Below are 24,509 nucleotides of genomic sequence, written 5' to 3' on the forward strand. Positions count from 1 at the left end.
CCATCTGGAGGCATTTCTCCATGCTCTCACCAGGCTTGAAATTGATTCCTTGTTAGATTAATTGAAGAGGATATCAAGCGTCACCGAGTGATTTAGGATGAAGACACGTTCAAGTTTCATAGATGTAAGTTAGTCGGATTTCATGGTACAGTATTTGATATCTGTTCTATAAGAATAATCAGTGAATATCGTGACGAAGGAAATTTGTCGTTTCTTCGATAAGATTCGTTCTTTCAATGTAAATAATAAATAATATCTACTGATATCTAATAATAGACTCGATGAGCTATGCTTCCCCGATGGTTTCTCGATAAAAATTTCATTCTATAACAAATTACGAATTAGCAGTGACGTTTCATTTGCACGTTGCAATTTCCAACGGCAACGTGGCCGAGAGCGTAATACTGTAGATCGACAACGATAATCCCAGCAGAAAGGAACGCGAGAAAATGAGATTCGTTTGAACCGCCAGTGAGTTGAGTTTTCCACCTGCATTATTTGGAGACTAACATACCTGTTGCTGTGTAAAGCGCATGCATAATCGGTCTACGGTGCATATATTTCATGGAAACAAATTACTTCGCTACGTTCCACAATCCTCTGCACAAAGCATAAGCCGCTTTGCGATAGCCTTAAAACTGTTTCCTGATAATCGTAAACTTGAAGATGGATGTTTCCTTGCCCATGTACGCGGTTACTGTCGTGTGTGACATGTTCATTCGTATCTTCGTAATTATTAAAACGAAGACGTAAACACACGGAGTAGATATATACAACGATATATATAAATATTAAATTCAGAATAAATGTATACAGGCGGAAAATGAACGGAAGAGGAGGGTAACGGAAAAGGGATTTACGATTCATTTATCCACCGGAAGACGAAACAAAATTGCAAGAGGCGGAACGAAGCCAAGGGATGCGAAGGCAATACTAAGTAAATCGGATGTCGCGAGTTCGTTTCGAGTTTCATGGCGAATCGCCAATGAAATCGAATCACCGGACTCGATCATACGTTCGAGAACGAGGCTATGAGCTCTTGTAATAGCCACTTACGGCAACCTTTCGTTCGTCTGTCGTGTACGTGGAGTACGTGGCCATTTCCCCTTTCATTCACCTTATAAGCCGCTAGATTAAATGACTTTAAGACTTTCTCTCCTTAAAGATCGAAAGAAAAATCCATTAATTTTTTGCCGCAACTTTTTATCACAAATCACGAGTTATGCTTTAAGAAAAATACTATACGATTCTACATCTGTATGGGGTAAGAGAAGATATATTTTCAGAATGCTATATGCAAAATACTACAGGTGTTTGTAAATTAAATTAAGCTGAAATTGGGAAAGGCAAATTGTAGAAGATTTGCTTTTTGAGCGTATGATTTTAATAAAGATTTCACATGACAAGGAAATGTTTGTAAAATGCTAATTTGGTATAAAATATAACGTACTTGCGAAGATTAAATGTCGTCGATGTTTCAGAACGAATACAGAATGAACGCGAGTAATTTTACGTAAAGATTATCGTTCGTTTTTTCACGTTTTAATCAAATGAATTAATGTTTCAGATTGATTAATCAATTCGATTAATTCTAACCGTTTCTATTTAGCGCGAGTCATGCGGAAAAGGAGTAAGTAGTAAATTGATTTTAAATAACACACGACTGCAAGCACGATCGGTCAATTTACTGTTGACGAATTGAAACAATAGCTGGAATTAAATTTTTCCGTCGTTTTATGAAATTAAGTTTTTCCGCGCAGAAATGAACATCGACAATTTCAAAACAATTTACTCGAATCATATTTCGTCAATATATTTCCGTATATTTAATCAATACTTCGTACATGTATAATATAAAATTGGCATATCTAACTATAAAGATTTCAGTTATGAAATTGCTATGATCGATAGAGGAAAAATCGTGTGGAATTGCAAAGCCAATTGGACCAGGTCTATAATTAAATACATCTTCCAAAGACTTTACAATGGCGTAAAATGGAAATGGGATCTAAAACAGTGTTTAGAATTAGACAGTTTAATGCTGCAATTACCTGGCAACGCATTCCTAAGCAAGAAGCGTCGTTCCAGCAGAATTGCATTCTAAATGCCGCGTCGTAAGTTGCAAGAACATACGGGCCGTGTGCGAACACAGCTACAATCGACCTTGCGATGTTTTACACTTTGAATAAGAACGATGTTTGTTAATTACCCCGCGAACTAGAAACTTGAGCTTGGGCGAAAACTTGAAAGCGTGTAAAGTTTACCATGGAAACGATCGAGCCGATTGCTCCACTGGTTATTCCGATTATCTATCTCTCTTTTTCAAAAGATAATTACTTACGATAATAAGTTGAACGTTTCTTTCGAACTGAACAATTGTAAGATCTAGTATACTATCGAAAGCGCTCGTTATGAGAAACTTCCACGTTTCAGAGTCTAAGCCGAGCTAAAAATTTGCATATTCAGCCACAAAAATGGGTCAACTAAGCTGGATTAGAATCGAGAACAAAACGGGAAATTTAACCTGGGCAATACGGTGCATAAATCCATAAAAAAAATTCGCTTTTGCGAGGAAATACCAATGTATAACTATAGTATCCACCAGGGGAGGTAGTTTTGTAAGCAACACGCGCATCCGTTGGAATGCCTGTAAAACGCTCGATAAGTAGCTGCTCGCAGCTCTTTAACGAAACAGAACGAGAACGCGGTGAACGATAATGGCTGACTTTGCTCGGATTACTCCTTTGGAAGCGTGTAATGGACACTGATCAGTTAAGCCTGCTGGCATCCGATTATGCGAGACTTTAATGCGTCGACGAACGGGCAGCTTTCCCGAAGAAAACGAGCAGGGTAATGATCGAAACGAGAAAGCGGTATTCACGTTCCCCAAGCTGGCTCGTGTTAAAGTTAATTTGCACTTTGATTAGGACAGAATTTGCATTTCTTTCTGTATGTTAAAATCGTCTATATCGAAGCGATGTCGACATACCTTTACTGGATTTTGAATTCAAAAGTAAACCCATGTCATGAAAGATATTAGAGATGGAGTTTGACAAACATAATTTTATTAACATACGAATCGTTAGAAGAAAGTTCAGATCTACGATCGAATAGCGTTAGTTTCTTTGGCATCAGGAAGCGTGAATAACGAAAAACAGTCAGCTTCTTGAAGCAGCTAAAACAGAAAGGCATGGGGAATGCAGAAGTCCACTATGCTACTCTAAGGTTAAGAAAGATCATCTAACAATAGTAACTTTCGCCTCTTTCGAATTTTCATCAAAAGAAATCCCCTAGTCGTTAAACAATTCTCGTTCAGCGACGCTCTCGTGATTCGGTAGCGCGACTTTACCCGGTTGCCAATTTCCCCCGCATTTCCTAGCCGCTTCAGCAACGAGGTTTCCTATTGCGCGGCATAGTACGAGCGCGTTGACCCGCGCTCGCACCGCCACGGATTTAAATTTAAATGGAAAAGTCCGGACACAGCACCGTTCGTACCGGTTTTTCAATTGGCCCACCGCGAGACGCCTCCAATTTTGTGAAAAGCCAGATAGGTACGCCATTCGAAGGAAGGATCTCGCCTTCTTCGTGAACAACGACTTGAAAGATTGGAACTGTTCGAGCTGTTTGTTGTTCGCGGCTTCTGCGCCGTTTTCTGCAAGATTAGTTCGGTATTACGTGACGAAGATGATCGTTGGTGAATTAAATTCCTGTAGGAAAGAATTCAGGAGAATGATAACGTAAGAAAAATCTGTGTAATACGCGGAAGGAAGGGATTTGTCGCAGATGATCTTTCTTTCGCCGTTGACGATCTCCAAAGTAATGAAGTGTCGGTTGTGGAGAACTATGGAACGATGGCTGCTGACTGAAGACATTTCCTCGTCAAAATTTAATCGTCGATGATAGCGAAGTTGCTTTATAGTTTCTTAAAGGTTATTGAAGTAACAGAAATATCTAACCATTAATAGCTGCTAACTTAGAATAAGAAACAAATTAAATGAATTAAGAAAGGACGAAATACGGAAAAGCTATACAGAAATGCTAAGAGATACGTTCGATAAATGGTGTACAATATTTTCAAGTATTTCCATGTCAAGGCTGGACCTTGTTGGATTCAATAAATTGTCATTTCGTGAAATTGTTTGACATCGGAGTACCTTTGTTCCGCGAGAAGAGGGTGAGAACTTTTCCCCTTTACGCGGATTGCACAGAATCTTTCAGCGGTTGTAGAGGTTTTTCGGTTGTTTCAAAAGCTCTCGAATTGTTTGGAACAGTTTTATCCCTTTAGAAGAGGTTATTTCCAGAAAATGGAAAGTTATTCGGTTGTCGTAGCCTGCCTTAGAGACTTCGAAGGGTTCAGCGACTTTTCACCGAAATGCTTTACGGCAAAGATGAAATACTATCACGTTAATGATTTACAATAGCAAAACGTTTCGAAAGGTTTCGACAAAACGATGTTTCCGGTAACAATCGTAACCAGGAGTGAGAAGGTAACGAGCTTAAGGAAATCCCATGTCTCTCGACTGTCTGAACACGGCGTCACGAAAAGGGTAATGATCCACAAAATGGAGATCGAAGCTGTTCCAACGGAAACTCGGACGGGAAAAGAGGGAGAAGAAATTCAATCGAATCGAGAAACACGAAAGCTCAACGTACCATTAAAGGATAGTCCTCGCGGGCGACAAAACTTGGTTGACCTGAAAACCCCGACTCAAGAAGAAAAGCGGGAAGATCTTTCGGGAATTTGCGATATCGTGAGAGTCATCGAATGGCGTGAAACTTTATAGGAGTCAAATATCAGAAGAATTTGACGAACGTGTATGATCATATTGATGAAAATCAGAATTCGAACATATAACTCAATATCGGATATTCTCTAATAAATTTAATTAAATCTCGAACAATTAGTCTATGAAAGATTTTACGGTTGATGAATTTTAACGAGCTGTTCGTTCTTTTACCTTAATTTATTTTCCATCTTTATTTAATTAACTTCTTCGTTGAAACGCTGGAAAAGTGAAGAGCTTTTAATATCAATGCAACATTTAATCGGTAATATCTTTCTCAAATTTATATCGATGGTCTAGAAATCGGATTTTCGTGAATCGTGACGTCGTCTGGAACAAAGAGTCGTCAGAAAATCCGTTATAAGGGAATTATTAAAGATCGCCAACCATCGTGACCCAGATTCCTTACAGAAACTAAGGGTTTCGTCTTACTTCACCAAGAGGCTAAAGACAACGAAACCTTTCAACGGCACGAGAGCGTCCCAGGGGTGATTTAAAATCGCTTTGACCGCGTAATAAAACAGCAAGAGCCGGCCGGATCCGACGTGGGAATCACCCCGAGGGTAGTTTCGCGGGTTCTATTGGCCGATAAAACGCTCCTGTTTACCGACCTAACACAGTTAAGGACTAGAGAAACGCTGTGCTATCCGTGGTGAAGACACGATGAAATAATAGCAAATAAAACCAGCAAGAGACTGGGATTGCTTTAACCTTCGTTCCTACGAACCTTGTCCACAACTTTGTGTCGAATGTATTACCGTGGAAATCGTACGGTTTCTCTTCTTTTTTCTCGTCGAGCTGTTTAAACGCAATTCGTGCCTTTTAGTACTCGATCGACAGATTATTTATTCAACGAGCCATACTGCTCGAAATTAGTCAATTTGCATATTGCCGATTCATTTAGCTCAACAAATTTGATCGATGAACTATTATCCAATTTTTCAGTTGTTCCACCACTTGACGGCTCATTATCTCGCTTTCTCGCTAATTGGTGTACTTGTTCAGCCAATTATCGGACTTTTACCTATCTTATTTTGTACCTCGTTCTATCCTGCAGACCCATTTACATGTATTCGTTATTGAAAGGAATTTAAATGAAATAATTTATGCCTTACTTTCCCTCCTGTTAGAAGTTATCTTCTCATTTTATGTAATTTTCTCCGATTTTTTTATTCGATACAATTGTATAGTTGTTTAAAAAAAGGGACGCTTGCGAAAGACGCAATACACGGTTAGGAATGCGCAAGCCCACCTTCTCCTATTTTCAATCCACCCATTATTCGCTTACTTAATTAACGCTTGTCCGACCAATTTCTCGAACGGTATAACGCATTCATCGTCGATTCATTGTTCATTACTCTTTTGTCGTTGTTCGTTTGTTCCTCGGAGAGAGCAAAAATTGCAATCGAATTCGCGTCTCTGGAATCGGTGGTGAACTTTTTGAATTCTCATTGACTCTCGAAACAAGCGAAGGTTCATATAGTGTGGAAAATCAGAAATGCTGGCGAGTAATTAACAATCGATAATGCAAACGCGGAACGACGAAGGCATTGTCGCGTTATGATTTCGCGTGAAACGCGAGCGCAGCTCGGAGATTAAAATATGATGAATTAATCTAAATTAGATGGTACGGTAATTAACGCTTGGAACGAACCAGCACGGTGGCGACCAATGTCTATTCCCTGCCTTTCGAAACAGCACGTCACCATCGCGTTCAGTGCATTCACACCAGTATATTTCACGTTCACGCGTTCCTAACGGCAAATGAGGCGAAATTCAGGCCAATTTATTTCATTCTTTCGTGTCTTTAGTCGGATCTTTTCTACGTGCTGTAATATTGTTTTCTGCTTTTTTTTTTTTATTAACAGCTAATGCAATTTTGTTGCGCATTCCAACTACAAAATACAAACATGTGTGTGTTATGCGAGTAAAACAAAATCTATTAAAGTTTCTACATACAACTCAGGAAAGACTAATCCTTAATTAATTTCACATCGCGCCACGAATAAACCAGAAATAAACCGTTGCAAAAACTTTTTAATTAATATTTTGTTTTTTTCAGAACTCTGACAGTTTAAGAATATGTGAGAACGACATTTCTAAGACGATTAAAATAGATAAAATATATAGCGACAAAATTTCACAGACAACCAGAACAGCCCGTTTTATTCGTAAAAGGAAGGTGTTCGGGAGATAGTGCGTTAACGTATCGCGCGGAGTAGCTTGAGCAGTCCGCCGGGGTTTTCGGCGACAATTGCATTGGCTGTTCGTGCAGTTGTTGAACTTACGGCACAGTTACGAAGACAACGCGGGAAGCTCCTTTCCTTCGTATCGCGAGTATTAACCGAACACTCTGCCAGACGAATCCACCGACTTACATTACGTAACTTTCCCTCAGCGATTAAGCGACGAGCTATCGTTGCAGGCAGTACGCTTAACGCCACTATTTGTCGACTAATGAACAAACATGGGAGTGGAATTTTGTGAACTTGTACATGTTGTGGTATTTCTGTGAAAATGCAATGAAGTTTAAGATGTTTCATTAACAAAGTTTGGCTTCGAAGCACGAAGAAAAGTGAATTTAAAATATGCGAAAGTTAATTTCACGGTTAAACAATTAGAAAAAGAAAATAAACCGTTACAGGGTAAGAATGGTTTGAAAATAATATGCGAAATTTGCGTTTCCACGTCGTCGTGGCGCGCGTCGTGGCGGTCGTTGCTTCCCCGTCATTAAACTCGACCTCGTTACAAAAGCGTCACGATGCACCTCCCGACGTCTCTTCATTCCCGACATAATATTCGCGGAACGCTTCTTGGGCGTGGACGAACTTGGGCCATTATGATGTAACTTTCACTCGAGAATTCCGCTACGTCCAGGTTGCACCAGTGTTGCCTACGAAACAAACGAGAAACACACGACGTCGCAGGGGAAATCGTCTGTCCCTGACTATGTGGTGCAACGTGATGACGTTACGCGTCGTGGGAACCAACCTCGTAATCGGTGTGAGTCGATTCCACGAATTGAACATTGTGAATTTTCAGTGAGAATTAAAATACAGGTACAGCTGTCTCGATCCTCCGTCTTTAAATTTCACAGCTACTGGTTCCATGGTGAAGCAGAAAATTAGAACGTGCAATTTAATATTTGAATAAATAATTTCTCTTTAAATAATTAATTTCACCAGTCATAAAATGATTTAAATACTTAAACGGATATTTTAAATATATTATACTATATTTCGTATAAGTTCCGAGAACTTTCTATATATTAAAATTTCATCTATACAATTTTATTGAAATTTAATTGATTTAAAATAATCGTGTCGTCGCGAAATGTCCATTAAAACTCTGGTGCGCCGCTTGGTCTGATCATGTATGTTCCTATTCTACTCGCACAACCGCTCAACTTCATGCCATTCCATTTTATTTCTTTGTTTGTCCGGACAATACTTTACTTAAGCTACAAACTTACAGCATCTCAGTATGAAAAGAAATATCATGAGATACACTTCTCAGTTAAAATATTTATAAATTAAATCCACATCAAGGATATTTCTGTTCATTATCTGTCAATTCAATTTTAACGTGATACGTGATACGTGAGCTTGACTGCTTGCTGGAAACTGAACTTTCTTGGACGTTATTGAACGTACGATAGTACCACGTATATGAAGTACATTTTCTAAAGAGAAACGAAAGAAAAAGATGAGAATCTAGACGTTGAAGACGACAATAGATCCACGGACTGAGTTTAACCGATTCTCCCTTTTGTCGCCGGTCCATCTCCGGGAATAATTCTGCGTCGAGGCACGAAACTTTTTGCTTGATTTAAAAAGGACTGGTGGCTTTTTATTCTGTTCCTTTCGCCTTCCTTCGGAGCCGAGAATAATTGATCTCGAAAGTCAGAGCAGAGTGCTACAAGGAAATTCCTCATCCGTTACGTACGAATAAAGAACGAGGCGAATTTTTCCTGCTTTCGTGCGAAATTCTTTCCTTCTCTAGGAAAGCATGGAACTGGTTGCTGGAAATCTCATTGTCTTAAACGATCCTATTTAGAGAATAAAAAAATTTTTTAACGTTTGTCACTTTCAATTAATATTTTCTTTTTCTGTAACTCGCGTCTCACTTTCATGAGATTCGCAAACATCGATTCTCTATTTTCAACGAGTCGAATCAATTATCGTAGCAACGCGGCTAGAATAAAGGATTTTCACAGAGACACACTCAACGGAATGCAAAAATCCTCAATTAAGACATGGACCAGTCGGTGAAGTGGAAAGCCAGCTGTTACGTACATTGCAGTGACCCCTTTAAAACGGTGGATCCGAGAAGCGGAACGGACCCGAGCTCGTCTAGTATCAACTCGTTATTTTATTAAGCTTATTTCCGACAGTCTTCGTGCCCAGTCTTATTTACCTAAGCCGCCGCTCTTTCGCTCTTTCGCTTTATTCCCGTTTCGTTGCTCGCTGTTCGAAATTGGCGTACTCCTTTTCGAAGAGGAGAACTATCGGATCGAGCTATCGTTACATCTTTTGGATTTAATCAGGATTCTTTTACAAATGCAGCAGGACTTCGTTAAAGTAATCCACGTATAGGAATGTATCGTTCTATCAGATGTTATTCCTCCAAACGATCTCTAACCTTGTGCCCTTAATGAACGACTTTCTAGTATCGTTCAAGGAACTCGATTTCATCCGACTGTGCATGCATTTAAATAGTCAAAGCTTGAGGAACCGGAGAGCTGATAATTTTAAACGACGTTGCTAGTGTTGTTTGAGCCAGAAACTATTCCACTTGTACCATCCGATGTCTTATCAAATTATTTCAAACGCGTGACTTTTTACAAATGAATAATCTTGAAAATTAAAAATCAAGACACAATACACTGGACGTATGATTAGGCACGATGTTATTCTATTTCTTCAGTAGTATTTAATCGACCGTTCACAGAGAGACGCGATCGCGAGAAAGCGCGTCAACGGGAGTCGTAAATTCCCGTTACGATTAGATAATCGACGCCACGAACTGATCGATCCTCTTATTTCTATTAGGGTAATAAGGGTGGTTCGATTGAGTTTACACTGACTTAACATGTATAAAATAATGTTTCTTCCAACAACTTTGTAAAGGAGGATAGTTACGCTGATGCGTAGGTACAAGTTAAGTGATTGATTTAAGTGTAGAGATCCGTTACAGATATGTGTTGATTATTCTAACGGTGAAGAATAAATGAAGTTTAGAGACGATGCTGTGTCGGAGGAAAGCTAGTGATGGGTGTGTCTAACGCACGGAGCCATCGGATTTGTTGATGATATTTTTGGTTAAGAAAGTGAGGGCAGTAAACATTGTTTCTGATTGGATAATAAGAAGGTTGGTGGACTAGGAAGGGTCTTAGCCACCCTCGATAGAAAGTTGATAGTGGGAAGCATCGTACGTGAGAAAAGCTAACTTTCCCGTGTCTTCTTAGTAGTAAACAATAAACCTTAGAAAACGCTTTAGTAAAAAGATTTTTGTTCGGTCTGAAAGACTTTAGTTAGAAAATTCCTAAGATTTATGGTCGGTCCTTAAGACTATTGAGAGTACGCAAGAAGGATGTGTGGACATCTTGATGTCATCTTGCCCGCGGTGAGTGGCCTGGGTTATGTAGAGAGTCGGCCGACGTAACAAGTAGTATATGTAAACATTTGGCTACATATTTCAAGTACCATTTCACGATCGTTTCTTCGAATACTAAGTATAGTAGCCTTGAATCGTATCACTTTATCCAATCGCATGTAGCAAAATCTTCCAGGTTCCAATACTTGCGCCAGTACAATCGAACTGATGGGTCATTTATCGAAATTAGTCGAGGAAATCAACTAACCTCGCTATTAAATTTCCCTTAAGACGCAGCAGAGAAGCTGTAGCTGAATTCAAAATAGCCATACGCTGAGAAGTCCGTGTCGAGTATTCGTCACTGTTCCATTCGGCACTGTACTCAAATCGAAATTGTTTCGCAAACCAGTTTCCGCAAGCGTTGACTAGAAGCCACAATTCTCTGGATAACATTAATTTCATTAGGCAATATATCGGGCTGAGGAATTCTGAGAAGCCGTGATCGATGTCCTTTCTTTGGCAGACCGCTATCTCCCTCGTCCTCTAACCGATGGTTATTTGCTCGATTGTCCTAACGCAATAGTCCTCGAAAACTAATGAATTATTCATCCTGGTATTTGCGAAAGCGAGGAAGAATTAAAAATCGTGGGACGCAAAGAAACAATGTAGTCTGAGTTTAGCAAATTGCGTGCTTATTCGTTTCAATAAAAGGATCGCTTCTATGCATTCGTAGTAACTGTAATCTTGCAAAGCAAGTTCGCCGATCGTAAAACGTTTCGCAATGAAAGTTGCGCACGTGAAACTTTTTTCGAAGGGTCATAGAAAGAGCAACTTTTCCTCGACCAACCAACAGCGTGAAGTAATTTCTTCTCTGGCTGCTTATTTACCCTGTCGCAATCAGAAAGGCGTATCTTCCGGTTGGAGCAGGCGGAAAGTTTGGCACGCCGCTGCCGAAAACGCGAACCGATTGTCGGCGAACCAGAAACTGCGGCCACGAACTTCATTTCCACGAAGCTGAAACTATTTTCCAGCGGTCGGTCGCCGTAGCGGCAACCAATGGTCGACAAAAAAGCAATTTTCCGCAGCGAACAAAATTTAATCCGTCCCATTCGCCGTTGCTTTGTTTTTAATGGATGGCCAGCTTCTCTGGGGAGGAGTAAAAATTTCATTTTTCGACTGTTTCCCTAACGTTCGTGAAAAACGAGTTCCATCGCGTTTGAACGGTTTCCATCTTGAGTCGTTAGGTCATGATTATATTGTTAGTTTATTGTAAGAGCAAGCTATTGTAAGTTAGTTTATTGTAAGAGCATTCTTGATTCAAGTGAAAAGAGAAGAAACAGCAATTTAGTAAGAGCAATTTTATGGCTGGTACTTCACTTTATTAAGGCGAGAATACAATTCTGGCAGTAAAACAATCTTCTTGTTAATGGCGCTAATAAAAAAAAAAAAAAAAATAAAAGAAACGCAAAGAGAACAAGAAGAGGATGCAGGAAGAACGGAACGTGTTTAAGATGGACCCTACGTCATGGTCGATAACAATAAGGACGAAGGAGCGGAGAAATGAAAATCGGGTGATTTGTCGGATTAACGAGCATAATAGGAAACGCCGGAGCCACAGGAAATCGGCGTCGTTAACGAAGAAATTCACTGTTGGTCGTGATTCACGTTAATCGTCCATTAAGACTGCCGATCGAGGGGCAACATTGTCCAAGAATGAGTGTAGCTGGTCTTTAGCAACGCTAATTGTTCGTCAACCGTGTAATTTGGCTCTTTCGAAAATTCTACCCTCATTCGGAAGAAAACATAGTAGGCAATTGATGAAATTAACGACCGACGATGAAGGAGCAATGTCTTTCCCCCTTTTTTCTTTTTTTAACGAAGTCATATTGAGTTGAGATTATGAAAAAACGAGGAGTCATTAATAAGGATGTATTTTAATTTTATAGATAACCTAACTGGTAACCGAATGACGTAATAATGATCGCGGATAGTGAGCTACGAGATTAATTAAGTGTAAGTTTCTAAGTACCAAGTAGTACAAATCCGTATCTAGTCAGACAAGACCATGTTCTATCTACCGAACCATTCTCCTCCCAAAATCTCTACTAATTATCTTGTAATCGGAGAATCGATAGCGAATAACCGAGAGAAATGCTGTCTTGAAAATCTGCTCGTTCCTACAAATATAAATTCCAGAAAACTTAAGATATATCAAAGTATATCCCTTTAGAATTGTTACCAACTCAGCTACTCTTTCTCACAACGTTCGGTCTTTCGTTACCAGAAAATGGTATCAGTGGAAACATTGCACGTCCCTTTTAGATATCATACGACTCGTTGTTTCATCCTGCAATGGCCAGAAAGGGCTGAGATGGGTGTCGGTAATTCCAGGCGAAAGGGCTCGAAGCCCGAAGAAATTGAATTACCGGCAGCTGACGTATCCAACGTGATCGAGGCTGTGGCAGAATCCGGTCTACCGTTTCGTAAATCCCTCCTGGGGCCGATAAGCAACGCATTACTGCCTCGTAGATTTCTCCATCGAGCGAATAATTGCCAAGCAGCTAGGAAACGCGACGAGTAGCTGTAGTTTCTGGCTTACGGAAAGGTTGTGGCATTGGGATTCTACAAGTTGGGTGTGCGATGAGAAATGGGTCACCAGGGTGGTTTAAACATGCTCTTTATTCGCAAATTCAAAGTTAGATTCCAAGTAATAGCTTTCTATTTATGTTCCTCTCGAAATACAAGTTAACCTATATCTTTCAATTATCATGCGACCAATGTCTACTGCGATGGAGATGAAAGTTCATCGATGTTTCATTGAAGAGTGAACTTAACCAGTTCCGTTCGTTTTTGCTTTCAGAAGATGGGCTCTGTCCATGGCGAGGAATTACCATTCGTCTTCGGAGCACCGTTGGTGGACGGTTTCGGTCACTTCCCCAGAAACTACACCAGGTCTGAAGTAGCACTCTCCGAGAGCATCCTACAGTACTTCGCCAACTTTGTCAGAACTGGGTGAGTAGAGTTCTTGATCGATGGTTGAAGTGCTAGTTCTACCTATTGACCCTACGGTTTTTCTTATGAGCATCAAACTGATTAGCTAAGGATGCTTCGCATTTTCATTACTGACATCTTTCTATTTGAACATGAGATAAGAAATCGTCTTACAAGTAAAAATTTTAATACGGCTTCGATCTTTAAGATCCTGTTGAACAAAACCGACTTTCAGCTTGCAAAGTATTACTCTTTCTTTTAGAACGTTTGTACGTAAGAATTCCCACTTTTGTTCGGAATAACTCTCGGAAGATAAAATAGCAAAACTTTAGGAAATGAAAATGAAAGATCATCGATGCAGTGGAAAATCATTCTCCGAACTCTTCTGTTTGGAACGTCGTGACAAAGCTGTCGTAGGTATTATTTCCTTAACCTCGGGTGAACCGCGCGAAAATAGTCACTTTCTTCTTCACGATGGCGATCATTCAGCGATGGTTGAATTTCGATCTGAGAGCGGGCCCCAATGCAAACTAATTCTTTCCCCTTTTGAATCAACAGCGACGTGGCACCACTTGCGCGGAATCAATTTGCGATCCGTGGGACGAACGAAAAAAAAAAAAAATGCGGAAAAAGGTGAGAGAGAGATGCGGATCGCGTCACCGAAAGGTCTGATTTTCCATATTCATGAACGATGTGGGCCGAAGAGCAAAAAGAAACGAAGTATGCCGGACGATGACAGAGAGGGAACAGACGAGGCCGAGGATTAGTGCGAAAATATTTTTCAAATACCATCGCAGCGGCAGCATTCTATGCTTGTGCCGAATTTCTGATCGAGCCACGGATTGACGATATTCAAATTTACGGATTAACGAAGAACAGCGAACGCGGAGGGCGCAATTCACTCTTCATACCGGCGGCTAGCGCATCGAGATTCAAGGCATTTTTCAATCGCGAAATTAAATACAAGGGATTTTAAAGTGGTTCTTTGATATATGCCAGTGGTTTACAAAGATTTGTGCAAAATTGGAAAAACCCAATGCTTTTTTTTTCTCTCTTTTCCGAAAGCTGAAATGATATAGGTTTATCTCGTGGAAAAATGAAAGTATGGAATTTAAATTTACGAATGAAAAAATTTGTATTTCCCGTGGTGTTATATCGCCGAGTTCCCACGATCGTGTTTTACGAATGAATTATATTTTTATTACCGCATCTTTATCCGGTGCGAAATTGATACAAGATCAACAGATACAAATCGATAACAGTCGAGCAAAACTACGATACGGACACGCTTACATATTCAAAAAGCTCCCAATGAAACATTTATGAGTGTAATTGAGAATTTACCTGGACATCGAACACACGTTTACGCCGACTGAATCTTTTTCCCTGTTTTCTTCCGCTTCGAAACGTTCACGCGGCTATAATTATTGTTATTTTTGCTACCGGTTTTGCGGTTTGCACCATCGGACACCATTGATTTCAGTTCGATTGATTTCATTCCACCGAGTTTTTAAATATTCGATTCGTTATAGTTGACCAGGTTGTATTTTACGAAATTGAATCACGCTTTCGTCAGTCTATCTCGATTCGAAACAAGGCCAATATTTTTCGTGGCGCGGTCTCCGTTAATTAAAGCCTGTTGGTACTTCCTGATCAACCGAAGCTTTTAAAAAATGAATAGTAATTTTTTATGACGGTGACCGACTTCTAAAGTCTGCTCTTCGTGAGCTTTAAGGTTACGATTAAAACATTAAACAGGAAGCTGCCTTCCTTCCGAGTGCTTCCGTTTAATGAGTCCGCGTTAATATCCTTTCTTTTGTATTTTACATTCGTCGCAGGGAACTGTGTCAATTTTCTACCAAACCATTCTTTTCACGAGTACCACCTCGATTTTTCGTCGCTAGTTCAAAGAAGTCCTTCTGATCCAAAGAAACGTGTAATAACGATTTAAAACTTTTTACCTACCATTCGAGAATTCCGACAATTATTAATTAAATCATTTCATTTCAACGTTCATTTCCATCTCTCTGAATTCTTCATTGTCAGGATTCTTACGTTAACTACATGGAAACTCGTTACGTGCAACGAAGACAATCGTAAAATTAGAGAAATGCCATAAATGTTCGAAAACTGTTCGAAATTGCATTTATTGGACATAAGTATCGAATAACAATTAATCGCATAACCGGTGCATGTTCGTCAGCACGTTCTCTGCGGCAAGAAGACGTACAATAACAAGAAGTAATTTCGATTACGAGTTTGGATACAGCCACGTACATGGGAATCCTACGTGATACTCTGGCCACTACAATGTTGCAGGTTTCCCAACGTGACACAGATGTCTGGAAACATTTTTTGTTTCACAGTCAGCAACAATCAAATTTTAACAGAACTGTGAAATTTCTTCTTGAAAGAAACACGTAACAAAACTTCAAACTAACATTCTAAATTTTCTATATAATTAATCACGGTCGAAAGAGCAATAGTGTTGCTTTGTTAAATTGTTGGTACTTTGCCTTCCCTTTTCATCAAATTCGCCTCTCTCTTGCATCTTTTACATATCAAATTTCCGCGTTGTTTTATACAAATTCCACAAAGTCTTGCTCATCTAATGAAAGTACCACGTATGTTCGCTGTTAAGAAAATATAATACAAGAGTAGAACTATTGTACCCTCAAACATCTTCCATAAAGAACACAGACTTTGCTGAAATATCTCGCATTCCTTGCTGACATTTTTCTTCAACAGTGCTATGCAAGAATAAACTCATAAAGTGGCTACAAAAAAAAAAAAAAATAAAAAAAAATAAAAAAACGAGCCATTTTTCCAATCGTCTGATTCACTGTTCACATGAGTGACTAATGTTCTTCTAACGCGCGCCATTTTTCGCCGTCCCATTTGGTATAAATATTCTCGCGTAGAAATATTCTTTTTAACCCTGTTAATGCATCACGTAGACGTTTCTACGCAGGGGACAATGACATTTTTCGGCAACGATGATTCAGCGCTTTACCACAGCGTATGTATATGGCTACATCTCTAAATAAACCGAAAGAATGAAAAGAGTGGATTTGTCTGTGGAAAGTGGCAAGTCATTGACGACACGTGCGAAAATTCAGCTCCTTCTATATATTTTCTTCTCTTTACACTCGCTCTTCTACCGCATTTTTTCTATTTACATGTCAACCATTGTCCTATCTCTATTTTTCTGTCCGGGACCTCGTGTAATTCTGCCTGTATCTCGTTGCTCTTGCCACTCTTCCTCGTGTTTCTCTTCTCTGTATTTTTCTTCATTTCACTAAATTCTTGTTTACTCTTCTCTCTGAAATCACCGCTTTCACATTCTTGCCCGCTATGTTTCTCTATTTCGGTTTCTACCCGCTATATGCTTCTCTCCAAGGTCTTCTGAGACTCCGTTTTTCTATATTTTTCTGTAACCCGTCAAGTTCTTCCGTATCCTCTTTTGTCTCTTTATCACGCCTTTTCTCGTTCTACAGTTTCTCTGTTTTCGTTTCCATCATTTTCTCTCTCTTTTTTTCCCCTTTGCCACGTTATAGTTTTTTCCCTCCTTGTCGACCAACCACGCATGAATATGCAAACGCGAGCTCGAAGCAAACCGATAATATTTCAGTGCGGCTCTCGCTTCGGGGGACGTAAATTTCACTTTGTCGATACATCCCCGAAGCACATAGACACCTTTTTCGTCTGTGCGCGTGTACAAGCACACCCGTGGCCAGGCAGTAATGTCGTGAATTGATACGCGGTAATACGATTTTCGTTTGCGGTGGTAGCGATCTATGATCGTGCCTCTAACGATCGACAAAGCACGGTACAAGTGAAATAGGGGCGATTTTCCCGGAGTATTGCACGACGGGGAGTGAATTCGTAGATTCTGTACTCTCGCGTGGCTATCTTTCATCCGACGGTCGATATTTTCCGCGGTCGGCTGGTTTTTCGTTTTAAAGGAACTCGCTTAGATGACGTACAGGGGGAAATCTGTGGAAATTCGCGTTGAACTACGGAACAAATCGAGTCTGGCTTGGAATAATACAGATTATCTACTACTGTACCCCTAAGGCAAATAGAAAATTATTTCGCTCTCTTACTATTTCACGAAATTAATATCACTGAAGTTGACCAGCGGAAACTTGCGTTTCAGATGTTTGTTTTATCAGATCCTAAAGAAACATCTCCTCTGGAAACGTGGAAACTTCTGTTCGAAAGCTTGAACGATCCCTTGTTAAACCTAATATCCAGATAAGTCAGTTATCAAATCCGAGGTAGCCTTTGATACAATATGATCAAGTATTATACGACCCTTAGCAGAAACCTTCCATCTTCCGTACGAATATTTCAAAGGCTGTATCGCAATCGACGAAAAGAGTCTATTGTCTACTGAAAGCGACTCGGGATGGGTATTTTACATTAAAACCACATCAAGAATACAGATGGAGAGCGGATGATGAAAATTTCAATTCGTTCACCGCGACTGATGTTCTGTGTTCATGTATTATTACCGGATCTTGGGGATTCCGGAGAAGGAGAAACGATAAGGACGGAGAGTTTCGTTTTCAACCTGTGTACCAGGCCGCGGACCAGTCTCCGGGGAAGAAGCTGCCGAGGATTATAGGAAAATTGGATGACTTCCTCGTAAAGGAGTGTTCGACCAAATGTGCTGTTTCCGGTGTGCGACACGATCGTGCCAACGTAGCTGATCCTTCTCTCATAGACCATCTGCGTGGTCGAACGTGACGTCGAACATCGCAAATGGAATATCGATGAGCGGAATGTTTTACGCAGCGAAAGAATATCTTGTTCCTCATTCGCGATTATCTACGCTGCGCCTGGACGAATCTGGAAACACTTGGTGATAGATTTCGAGAATTTAATGGGATTCCGAGATCTTTCTATTCGAAGAAATTTGGAATGTGCATTTTGCTTGTTGGAAGCGAAGGAAAGATTTTCCGAGTGATAGATTTCTAAGATATCCACAGAAGATTCGATAGAAATTGCTTTTCGAAGGAAACGACGAAGACTTGATATAGAAGACGGATCCTTTTCTATCTGTTTCCGTTTTTCGCCCCTGTAAAACATAAAATGCAGCTGACACGGGCTAAAGCCCGATTAACGGATAACACGATACATTGAATTCAACCGGGCTAAACCTTACGTCTGATATTTTGTGTCCCATCGAATTCGTGTTCCCGAATAATCCTATCGACGGCTCGTAATTTTTGCACACCGTCGCGGCCCGCCCAAAATAAACGATCGATTTATCGCGATGAAAGCGGCGCGATTTTCATTGGATACAAAAGATCGATTAAAGCTTTTGCGGAGGCAAAGATATAGCCGAAAAATTGAACTCAAACGGTCAATAGCGCGTTTACACATATTTCTTTTCTATTCTAGTTGCGGAAAAAATGTTCTATTCGCTTTTTATTCAACAAAGATATTTTATATCAAATTTCAATAGTACCAATTTTTTTAGCTTTCCGTATTCCTTTGGTAAATGAATAAGCTGTCAGAAAATCGTAAAGTGGACGGTACTAGAAATAATACGAACTAATCGCGTGACTGTTTCGATCGAGGATGAGTGCGTGCCAGAACAAAGTACGTCTTCGAAAACGTACATTTCGAATCGTTAAATCCCATGATCTGGATTCTCTGCTTTTTTACTCTCCTCTTCCTCGCTTTTCCCACTGGGGAGCAATTAAAATCACCTGGCCGCGGGTGAAAGGGCACGCGTCCGAATTCCGCTTCGAACCAGATTTGATTCGACTCGCAATCAGCACGCAGTGATTGCTAATTCGGCCTGGAAACGAGCATCCACTCGTTCCATCCACTACTTTTTGATCGTTCGTTTAATTAACGAGCAGAAAATAGTCGACGTTTCGTCGCTTATAGGGCCAGAGTGTCGGATTATGCACACAAGCACGATTTTCACACGAAAAATCGACCTCTTCCGAGCCAAGCGCAAACTGATTTCTGAACTTACTTTCCCGTGACAAGATCGATTTAGCCTATAAAAGTCATTTTTCAATCAAATCCTCTTTTTTGTTTTTTACATATTGCATCGTTTCAAACGATGGACAAGTAATTCGCTATTGGTATGAAAGCTAAAAATTTCAGATAAGATGCAATTAGGATGAAGACTTTATCCATTATCTTATATCTACTGGAAAAGATGAAAAATTCTGAGAATATTGCTTGATTTTCATGAAAGGCACTGTTCAGTATCACAAAAACAAGATCGTTTCTGATAAAGTCGTACGAAAATTACTCCTATTACCTATTAGAACGCGAGTATGATTCTTACTCTTATCGTCAATCATGAACTAAACGAGGACAAATACAAACACATCAGAGGCCTGGTTGTTTGTGTAATATCTAAATAAAATTAGCATTTAAACGGACTAGAGCGAATGGAGTTATCCAGGACAGCGGTTTGCGAACAAAGAGATAACGAAATTTCGATTTCCGGCAATCCGGCTATCTTTCATGCACATGCCGGGATGAACCGCGCGGATTCGCTTTTGAAATTGCTTTTTATCGCGACCACGATGCATTTTGTTTTATTTAGTAGATCGCTGTACTATCGTAGATATCGTTTAATCCCGATCGAGAACGAGCAAATTATGGCGCAACGTGTACCGTGCGGTTGGAAAGAAATGTTTCCAACAATGTTCAACAGCGTAAATTAAAGTCACCGTCGCGATATCGTTTAAAATCATTATTGCGCGATAATATTCTTCCGTTGACCCCGGTTGCATTGTGGACTAAACACTCGACGAGGCAAACAAGAACGAGGAAAGTGGACTTCCCATGGCACTATTCTCCACAGTGACTCGATTTTCAAGACAGAATACACAGGGGGTACTCGTGCATTCTTCGTGGAAAAAAGAAGGCAAAGAACTAGCGTAGAAGAAAAAAATGGAGCTCTAGACGGCCCTCTCTTGGCCAGCTACTCGAGCGCGAATCGAGCGTGACATATTTACTTCCGTTCCGGTTTTTGCTCGGAAGCAAGGAGCGCCTCGGTGGCAAACTTTCCGAGTAAATTTCAATCCATGATTCTTGCTCGATCCACCTTCCCAACCTCGATCCCGTCCCTTTCTTCTCTCTCCGTCTATGACTCCCAGGCAAATGGAGGAGTTTCGCAACCCTATGACTTTCCACTTCGAGAAAGTCGTTCGTTGTGTTCGACGTACGCGGCCTGTTACTACTTGCTCTGGAAACGATTTAAGCCGATGCTTCGTCCAGTTTCCGGTTTCCTCGACTCTGTTCTCCTTTTCATTCTCTTTTGAGAAGGATAAAGGAAAGAAGAAAGGGAAAAGTAGGAGGGCGGTTGGAGGGAAAAACTAAAGGGAAACCTGTAAACTGTCGATTCAAGGATCAGTCACGTGTAACCTTAGCTAACTTTATCGTCCATCGTACGATCGAGTTCAGCGTCCGATTTCTCCTAACGACACGCGAGGAATTACCATCAGTCTCTTTCTCTTTCGTGTATATTTCTCACCAAGCCGAGTGACCGGGAGTTTCGATTAACGAAGACGAGCTTCCTAGAAAAAATGTAATTTTGCGTCGAATCGACTGGAAGAAACGCTCGTGCGTTCCACGTTTTTCGCGCTGGTCAAACGATAAAGAACGTATGCGGCATTTTTTAAAGGAAAACCTCTTTATCCAAATTAATTATAATAGTTCGATCGTAATCTTCGCTACGAAACTGTCCTTATCTAACCTTGTTTTTACAATGACGTTGAGACACATACCAGACATTATCGATACTATTTCCAGAGGAACTTTGTCTCCTCTGTGAAGAAGAAAAAGCACAGAGAACGGGAACGAGAAGAAGAAGAAAAATAAGACGGGGAAACATGCACAAGAGAGACATCGTCCCTGAGCGAGAAATTTGCTCGAACGAGTTTCGAGACATAACCTTGACAAAAGCCTTATTCTGGGACCCGGCTCTTTCTCTTTGAGAGGAGAAAAAGTCTCTGGACGAAGAGAAGAGCATCCACGTCGTCTGGCCGAGCTTTGTACCACGTCCCAGCAATCTACCACACGGTGCAATCTCTATTTGAATGCGCTCTCCATTTCCATTATTGGCAAGAAACTTTCATTCTCTCTCATCCCCTCGTCCCTCCGTTACCATACGTACAGTGATAAAACCAGTGTCTGTAACCGCTACCGAGCTAGTGCGAAAATCTTGCGCGAATTCTTCTGTAATCTACAGAGGGGAGATACAAATTGCCATACGATAACAGAGATAGCTGGTAAACTGAATTTTATTTGCTGGATACGATATGCTTCATTCGTCGAGCCTCTATCAGGAATTCGTAGTTTCTCGGGCGATTTATAAAACTCGACTGTGTTTGATAGGACGGAAGTTTCGACGAAACATTGGTCGAAGTTGTCGAGGAGCAAAGCTGTCACTTGTAAGGAAGTAGGAAAGAGGGATTCAACGACATAAGATTATTCATGAACAAGTTGTCACAAGTAACAAAGGATCAACGATAGTATGACGAATCCATCATCTCTGTCAATTACACGGAATAGAGGATGTCGAGGAAGAAGAAAAAATGCCGACTAAACCAGCATGGTCCAGGAAGGCCAGCGTGACGAGGTGAATCCAGGTGGGCAGAAGGGATAATCCCACGGAGTTAGCGTCAGTCAGGGCTGAATTACGACGTGTGATGGCATGGGGTCGGCCCTATTTGCCGTAAATTATGATAAACTACGTTACCAGTAGAGCGATAATAAATACGAAATCGATATCGTAGGTATTTGAAATTTGTGAGCCCGTGTACGCGGCCGAACAACGTTACCGTATAATAAGCTATTATCTGGAGATATCAAAGGGGCTATAATTGCTCACGGCAGGGATGGGGTGGGAATGGGTTGAGGGAAGGGATGACCGATGAAATTAACCTTGTCCCGTAACGTGCTAATGCGATTGCAAAGTTTTAAGTGCGCTCCTCCGCGTTATTTATTGCATGGTCCAGCTTTAATGGACAACGACATTGATTCTAACACCTATCACTGGATTTACGATGTTTAAACACAGCTGATACATTAACGACGATTACTTTGCGTGTTGACTAAAAGTAATTGTTCAATAAAACGAGAAGAATACGTTGCTCGATGATGAATACTAAGAATGAAGAAATATTCAGATACAACACTCTGCAGATACTCTGTTATGAGATGTCTGTCGTCAACGAAGCTTGTCAACGAAGAATAGTTGCAGTATGTTTACTCTGGATTGGATATACAGGAAAAAGAGGAAGAGAAAATAGAAAAGAAGGGACCGAAGAGAGTGAAGACGTAAGAGGAAAGGCAGACGGAGGGAAAAGAAAAGGAGAATAGAAGAAAGGAAGAAAGAAAACCAAGCGACGGAAGAAAGCCAACAGAAACCATGTGTCGGAGTAAAAGCATAATTTTCTTTTATTACCACGGAAACCGCCCTCGTCGAGACCTACCAATTTCGCCTTCGAAAAATCAACCCCCACGGATTCTATTACGATCGATTCTACACGTAATTGCACCGTGAAACCAGAAGAATAATCTCCATTCTTCGAAGGTCAGGAAGATCGAAAGCTTTAATACAGGTCTCACCCTACGCTGTTCTCGGAAGCACAGGGCGAAGGGCATTAAGGACAGTTTCGAGGGGTCGTTGTCACGTATGTCTGTATTATACTGTGTTTGCCAGCGGATTACGAGAGTAAAGTACGCCAGTGCCGCGACACTGTTTGCGATTGCCACGTTCGCGGTTATTGGGCCGCCGTAACGTTTAGTCCGCGCGATTATGCTAAATTATTGTTTACAGGCACCGTATCCTATACGTCTATTTACCATGGACTCGCCGCTGGCCGGTCGTTAATGCCGTGCCAGCTGGTCATGCGCGATTCTCACCGAGACGAAAAGCAAATTGCCACGAAATTATCGCAGTTTGATGATTTAGGTGGCAATATGGTAGAAATTGACGAGTTTAGACTTTGTTGTGAGGCAATTTGTGAAAAAATACGAGAAAGTAATAGTTGCTAAATAGTAGTTGCAAAATTATTCTCTTGCCTTTCCTCGGTTGTAAACCCGACAAATCTGGTTTACAAGATTTTTATAAGATATACTGTAAGTACTGGTACTACCTCAATCTAGCAAAGAGTTGCGACTAGAGAGAAGATTATTGGCGAAACTTAGAAGCGTGGAATACTCAGCGGTGATACCAGTTTCCAGAAAAGTTTTCCACATCAGTTTATATCATTTCCTTGACTCTCCGGAAGGAACATCGTAAAGTAAAACTAGCTAGAGCAAAACAGATACTAGCAGAGAAGTGTGAAGAAGAGACGAAACGTGACGAAAAAAGTGGCGGAAAAGTGCAGAGATTTTAACAAGAGGAAGGAACTTCATCGAGGAAAGGAAATAAGCATACAAACTTAAGAAAGAATATAGGGTTACAGTCTGAAGCCACGGAATTGTTGCTTAATGCAATGCTGTGTTAGTAATCGTGTAAAAAATACAGGATGGGAAAATGTGGATAATGAAGCATAGAATCGAAGAATATATCAAAAGGCTGTTACGCGTAATGATTTGTTACGAAATATTCAACTAGAGCCAATCTACCGGACTTAAAAGTTCAGTCAGATTGCATAAACTATCCGGTTAAATCTTCAATCGCGAGCATCGGAGAGCATAATTTCTTCGCAGCTTTGTGCCTGAGTCCTTTACACGGAGCACCAAATGTTCTTTGGGAATTCCGCAAACCCCTCTCTGCCGTAGCTTGCAACAGGTAAGTCGGCGGTTAGATGGGTCTTCCTCTCTTGCGGTATGCATAATGGATGGATGGATCGAGGGGTGGCACAGGGCGGTACAGAGAAAGCGAATCAATAGATGCTACGAGGTTACCGCGCGAGCGACGAAGAGAAGCTGAGATCGGCTCGTAGAAAAAGGAAGGGAACGACGAGATCTCGATAATTCCGGTGGATAAAGAAATTCCTTGCGGCGCGGGCAATATGTCATGAATTTGCTACCAATGATGTAAAATGTCAAAAATCGAAAAGAATTTTTTAAAATATTCCTAGAAGTACAGAGATCGTTTGGATAAGAAACATATAACAGATATATTGAGAAAATGGATAGAGCGAT

At 40.6% G+C, this 24,509-nt stretch overlaps 1 protein-coding gene across 3 annotated transcripts in view; it reads left to right on the top strand.

The window, feature by feature from the left end:
• Nlg-4 (neuroligin 4) overlaps positions 1-24,509 on the top strand; it is a 263,284-nt gene that overhangs the window by 183,732 nt on the left and 55,043 nt on the right. For 2 of the 3 annotated variants that reach the window (XM_072004517.1, XM_072004515.1), the window contains exon 9: positions 13,240-13,391. In XM_072004517.1, the coding sequence (XP_071860618.1) occupies positions 13,240-13,391 (152 nt within the window). The remainder of the gene's footprint in view (positions 1-13,239; positions 13,392-24,509) is intronic. The other variant, XM_072004516.1, reaches the window with a different exon arrangement.

The sequence above is a fragment of the Bombus fervidus genome, chromosome 5 (assembly GCF_041682495.2).
Source record: "Bombus fervidus isolate BK054 chromosome 5, iyBomFerv1, whole genome shotgun sequence".
NCBI classification, from domain to species: domain Eukaryota; kingdom Metazoa; phylum Arthropoda; class Insecta; order Hymenoptera; family Apidae; genus Bombus; species Bombus fervidus.